This window comes from Benincasa hispida, chromosome 8 (assembly GCF_027475165.1).
Source record: "Benincasa hispida cultivar pf3 chromosome 8, pf3_genome.v1.1, whole genome shotgun sequence".
In the NCBI taxonomy this organism is placed as follows: Eukaryota; Viridiplantae; Streptophyta; class Magnoliopsida; order Cucurbitales; family Cucurbitaceae; genus Benincasa; species Benincasa hispida.
In genome coordinates, this window is record NC_143485.1 from 3,789,236 (window position 1) to 3,794,870 (window position 5,635).

Consider the following 5,635-nt stretch of genomic DNA (forward strand, 5'->3'; position numbering starts at 1 on the left):
AACGGGTTTAGAGAAAAAGGTTTTCGCAAACGTTTGAAAACATGATTAAATGATGAAGATTAGTCGTACAGCTAGAAAGTAATAAGCAATAACAACGACTTTATAGCATACAACTCTCGGTTATGAAGATATGATTAGTTTACCCCATATAGTGCATTATAAACAAAAAGACATCTGTCACCTTTGCATATGGAAATAGGTGAACGGTCACACATTAAGAAAAGTACATAAAAGTAAACTAACTAGCAAAATGAAATATATAGAATGAAAGCATAGTAGGAAGAGATGGAGGCGGACATGCAGCCATGGACAACACGCCCTGGACAAACATGACCGTGACATCATGCATGCCCCATGCTAAATGAACAATCCGAAAAGAAAAGATACCCTTCAAGCTAAGTTTCGAAAACCAACCAAGAGGATTAATAGATGATTAATTCTTAAATATTATGTTATTGTTACTTAGAAAACCAACCAACAAAAAGGAAAACTAAGTAATTGTTATTTATATCTATATGGAGATTAATAGAAGATTAATTCTTAAATATTGATGCTCCAATTTATATGAATGTATTCCAATTTTGCGTTGATAATAAGAGGAGAAAAAGAGAGAGGGTCCCATGGAGGGTAAGCAAGCAGGGAAGGACAGGTCCAACCGTGCGGCTCAGCGCCGAAGCGGCTGACTTGTGGGTCCTTTCTCCTTTAATCCTTTTACAGAGCTGATGCAGTCAACATGGAAACAAAGCCAAGCATTACTGCATTAGCAATAGCCGTAGCCGTAGCCATTTTTAGGCGTTTGATTGCTACAATTACAAAATCCAACCGGGAAAGTGGAACGTGGGGGTGTGTCAGCGAACAGGGGGGGTAAAACCCAGTTACTCTCTAACTTGACGCTAAACTGTTCGATGAAATGCCTCTGTATATATTCTGGTCTCCAATGTCTTTCTTTTCACCTTTGGAGTGTTTGTAGGCAGCCATGGCCGAGTTCAAGCACCTTGTTGTTGTCAAGTTTAAGGAGGGTGTGAATGTGGATGAAATTGTGGAGCAAGTGGAGAAGATGGTTTCTGTTATTGACTCTGTCAAGTCCTTTGAGTGGTATCTCTCCCCTTTCTATCCCTTTTAATCCATGTTATATTTGATTCCAAGTCATAATTACAATCATTTTATCATCTTTTTTGGATTATAGTGGATGGATAGTTCAATTTAGATAGAGACAGTACTCTACTGATAGTTGATCATTTAGAAGATTAAAATTCCTGTTATATTATTAGCATATTGTTGAAATCTTCTTGAAAACAACACTTTCGAAACAAATTATAGAGTGTTATTCTTTGCAAGTGCTGTTGGAACTTGAAAATGGGTGATGCAAATATATTACTGCTTGGCTTTGTTAGGGGACATGATGTGGAAGGCCAAGACATGCTGACACAAGGCTTCACGCACGTCTTCTCAATGACATTTGATGATAAAGAAGCCATCACTTCATTTCTTACCCATCCTAAGCATATTGAGTTCTGTCCCACTTTCAGTGCAGCCATTGACAAGATTGTAGTCCTTGATTTCCCATCTCTTCTTGTCAAAGCACCTGCACCACCTCCATCATCGCCACCGCTGCCACCACCACCAGCAGTGGAAGCAATACCGGAAGCTGCTCCACCACCAGTGTTGACATCCACACCTCTACCAACACCTGCCACTGCCCCTGCCCCAACACCGGCATCTGCTTCAGCATGATCTAGGAGACTTCAAAGACAATGTGGCATTGTCAAGCGTTAAAAAATAGTACTCTCTCATCTTTATTTGCAGTATGTACTCTTCTGTTTGCTTTGAGAATCATGGAAAGTGAAGTCTTTTCTTAATGGGAAAAAAGTGGCTGATGATCCATGCATTTGCTTGCTAAGCTCGTCTAATATGTACTTCCTACGTTTCTTTTGTTTCCCTGATTGATAATTGGATGATGAAAATATCCACTCTTGTTCAAACGTAGGAGGCCCCATTTTACAAAGTTTGTCTGCCACTATTGTTGCCTTAAACACTCTTTTGTCGGAAGATCTGTAATTACTTGCCTAGATGAACGGATGATAGAGTAATTATAAAAGAAGTTTCTACAATACTCCTAAATTGTTGATTTTCATTCCATGGCCACGATTTGGCCTATTGATTTCATAATTTGATTTTAAATAATTCAACTTCACCAATTTCAATAGTGTTCACTATTGAAATTTACATATTTATCGAGAAATTTCATCTTCCTCTCTTTTTCTCTCCCTCCCTCTATTGTTTTCCCATTTTCATATTAAACAACTTTGCATCCCAAATACAAGTTTTTTAACTCTAACATATTAATTCTAGACTTTAGAACTTAATTCAGTACTCCAAACAACCGCTAAATGTTAATATAGTATGTGGACGAAACTATCAACTGATGGTTTGACACAACATGACATGAAAAAAATGAACTAATTGATAACATATGTATGGATTGCAAATTTTGATATAAATTGTGGTTATGCTTGTCTGGCTTTATTTTGTCCAAAACTATGGTCTGCTATCTTGTGATTTTTCTCCTCTCTTTACTATGCATGTCCATACAAGTTTCTTGGGGGGGAGAAATAACACAACCAAGTTAAAAGCTAAATCTGTAGATGCTGGATATGATTCGTCATATCCAGCACTATATTCAGTCTTATTGATGCTCTCAGTTTTTGATTTTTGCATTTGTTGTTTCTTTATTTTAAAGGGAATCTACAAAAGGAGGGAGAGTCAATAATTTATTGTGAAAGTGACAGACATGAAAGGAAGAAATGAGATCTCTTAAATTATAAAACTGAAAAATGTTCTTTTGTTTTGGATTCCAAAGAAGCCTCGATCAAAGAGACCACCAGAAAAAGCAGAAATGAAACCCAAAAGTTGATTCTTTATTATCATCACTCTGTATTCAACCATTAGCCATAGAACATATCACCTTTGAAATTTCACCACCTGAAAAAAACAATCAACCCAGGGAGGACAAAGGAAACAAAAAAAAATGCAGAAAATCCAGAGTTTTCATCTTCTACAGTCTTTTCTGTTCCTGAATTTCTGCTTAGGTTCTTCCATTTCTCAGAAAACTGACCCAATTTCTTGTGGTAAATTCCAAATTCAACCTCCTTTCTTAAGTTCTTCTAATCTAACTGGGTCCTTCCCATTAAACCATATGATTCTTTGCAGATCTCAGAAACTGTTTTTCAGAACTTCAATTGGCCTTTTCCCCATCTCCAAAATTGATTACACCACAAAAACTCTCATAATCTCTCATTTTCATTCTTCTTTAGACCATTTTGTTTCACCTTCTCTTCTATTCTCAGGGCTTCCTTCACCACCAGACCTCATTAACTCACTCCTCCTCTTCAACTGCTCAAACCCAACAAAACCCATCTCTGAATCTGTCCAAAACTGCCCAAAATTTGAAGCTTTACAAAAGCAAGATGAAAAAGAAATGTCCCAAAGAACATCTTGTTTGATTTTTGAGGATCTTGGAAAGCTGAAGGAAAGCTTCCATCCAAATGACTTGAATTGCTCCCATTTCAGGAGGGTTTACAGAAACTCCTCAGATTTTGACCTGAAAAATGTATACAAATTGGGAACTTCAATCTCCTTTGACATTCCTGATCATGTTCCTAATTTGTGTAATGAGTGTCAAAAGCCTGATGGGCATTGTGGAGTGGGTTTGAGATGCATATGCCATGTTCTTGAGTGCAGTATGTTTCTGATTCTCTAATCTTACAAAGTTAATTTTTACTTTTTGACATTTGATTTGAGATTTATGATATTTGCTGCTTCTTCTATTGATTGTGCAGAAGATAAGGTGTTTTCTGAGGGTGGAATTGTCAGACCTGGTGGTATATGTCTCTTTTCTTTGCTGGCTGTTTATGTGATGATCATTTTGTTTATGTAATGGATGTTTAATCTAAAAGAAACTCTTCTCATTCAATGATGTACTTAAAATCTGGCTTGGTTTATTTGTATTGACTTGTTTGTATTGCATTCAGTAAAGAGGTGAATTTTCTCCAATATTTTTGGTATTTTAAACCATAAACCACATAAAGAAGTAAGGTTCTTTCACTTGGGGATATGAAGACAAGGTTTTTCCATTCTCTAGAATTTCTTATGGCAGAGAAAAGCTGCATTTCAATCATGCCAAATATGACTTAGTAGTGATCTCTATGCATTTGTGAGAATCTCTTTTTATACTTATTCATTCTTTTGTCTTATTTAGTAATTGAAATTTTATATTTAACCAAATTTATTGCCTAAACCATAAAAATCTAGGATTTAAAAAATATAGTAATTACAATAAATTTCGTTAATCTCGATTTATTTTTTCAAAGAATTTTTTTTTATAAGAAATATTTCATTGATTAATGATAAAAGGGCAAAGTAATGTTGATATGAATATTTGTGATAGATATCTTTTAGATGATTGTATATATGTTTTAAACAAAATCTTTTTCACTATATAAAATCTTAAATTAGAGAAGAAAAAAAATGCCTACTGGGTCGCACTTTAGTTTTTTGGTCATAGGGCCAGAGTTGAAGCAAGAGCAAGATCAAATATGAATGAGAACAAAGATCAAACATAAATGAGAGCAAGATCAAGCATTTGTGAGAGTATGAAAGGGGGAGGCAAGAGGGAGAGCTAAAAATATAGGATCGTATGACAACATTAGAAAGAGGTGAATAGGGTTGCTTCCAAAAATTAAAACTTTTCTATAAATATAAACTAAACTAATTTAATTTAAAATAAACAAATAAGCAAGCAATATTTAGCACAATGAATCAAAGTAAATTACTAAGCATGGGAAATTGCATAAATCAAAAGAGTAGAGAGAAAGAGATGACACCGGTAATTTTTATATTGGTTCAGAATCCCTTCTCCACTCCCATGACTTCTTCTTGGGTATTTTACTGCAAGCATTTTCATAAATGTGAGAATCAAATCTGACTTATCACTATTGAATCAATAAACAATTGATCCTTTTGCATGTTTAGGATCCAACCTATTCTAATCTTTTTCAACAAGTTCAAGATCAAAACCACTACTATCAAAACCTTTTTTGGGTTCAAGAATAAACCTACTATTATGAAATTCTTTTTCGGATTCAGGATTAAACCACTACGTTTAAATCCTTTTTCGGATTTAGAATTAAACCACTACACTCAATCCCAATATGCTTCCACACCTTATTACAAATTCTCAATGAATTGATAAATTTATATCCCCATAAAAATAAAACTCTCACAATATTAGATTACACAAATTTGACAACTAGAAATACTCCACAATTTTTCTCACAAAATAAAATAATCTAAGATCGATTTGTGAGAGATTTAAGATTTTTAGGCACTTTTTGGAGCAAAAGAAACGAGAAAAGCTTGCTGAAAAATTTTCTTTGAGAGGTAAGAAAAGAAGATAAAATTTGGCTAAATAATGAAATTGAATTATTTAAAAATAGCCATTAGATCTAGGTCAAAATTGATGAAAAGTAGAGAGTAAAGGATGGAATTTTGGCAAGAATCCAATTTGAAATTAAGGAGAGAGAAAATTAAATTTATTCAAAATTTTCATCCATGCATTCTTCATTTAATTTTTTTA

The 5,635-nt window shown here is 34.4% G+C and overlaps 2 protein-coding genes across 2 annotated transcripts; both read left to right on the plus strand.

Annotated features, from left to right (window-relative positions):
• Positions 1-588: 588 nt before the first annotated feature.
• Positions 589-1,900, plus strand: LOC120082682 (stress-response A/B barrel domain-containing protein At5g22580-like). Its single transcript, XM_039037952.2, has 2 exons — positions 589-1,095; positions 1,395-1,900. Exons 1-2 carry the CDS (start codon positions 977-979, stop codon positions 1,732-1,734), a joined length of 459 nt encoding a protein of 152 aa, XP_038893880.1. The 5' UTR covers positions 589-976; the 3' UTR covers positions 1,735-1,900.
• Positions 1,901-2,844: 944 nt separating this feature from the next.
• LOC120082681 (uncharacterized) lies at positions 2,845-4,053 on the plus strand. Its single transcript, XM_039037951.2, has 2 exons — positions 2,845-3,740; positions 3,840-4,053. Exons 1-2 carry the CDS (start codon positions 3,029-3,031, stop codon positions 3,935-3,937), a joined length of 810 nt encoding a protein of 269 aa, XP_038893879.1. The 5' UTR covers positions 2,845-3,028; the 3' UTR covers positions 3,938-4,053.
• The last annotated feature ends 1,582 nt before the right edge of the window (positions 4,054-5,635 follow it).

What these genes read in the sequence shown, in the direction of transcription:
- LOC120082682 (XM_039037952.2), top strand. Translation starts at nt 977, where the DNA reads ATGGCCGAGTTCAAGCACCTTGTTGTTGTCAAGTTTAAGGAGGGTGTG. An exon ending in TCTGTCAAGTCCTTTGAGTG is followed by an intron (nt 1,096 to 1,394) that starts GTATCTCTCCCC and finishes TGGCTTTGTTAG; the next exon opens with GGGACATGATGTGGAAGGCC.
- LOC120082681 (XM_039037951.2), top strand. Translation starts at nt 3,029, where the DNA reads ATGCAGAAAATCCAGAGTTTTCATCTTCTACAGTCTTTTCTGTTCCTG. An exon ending in ATGCCATGTTCTTGAGTGCA is followed by an intron (nt 3,741 to 3,839) that starts GTATGTTTCTGA and finishes TTGATTGTGCAG; the next exon opens with AAGATAAGGTGTTTTCTGAG.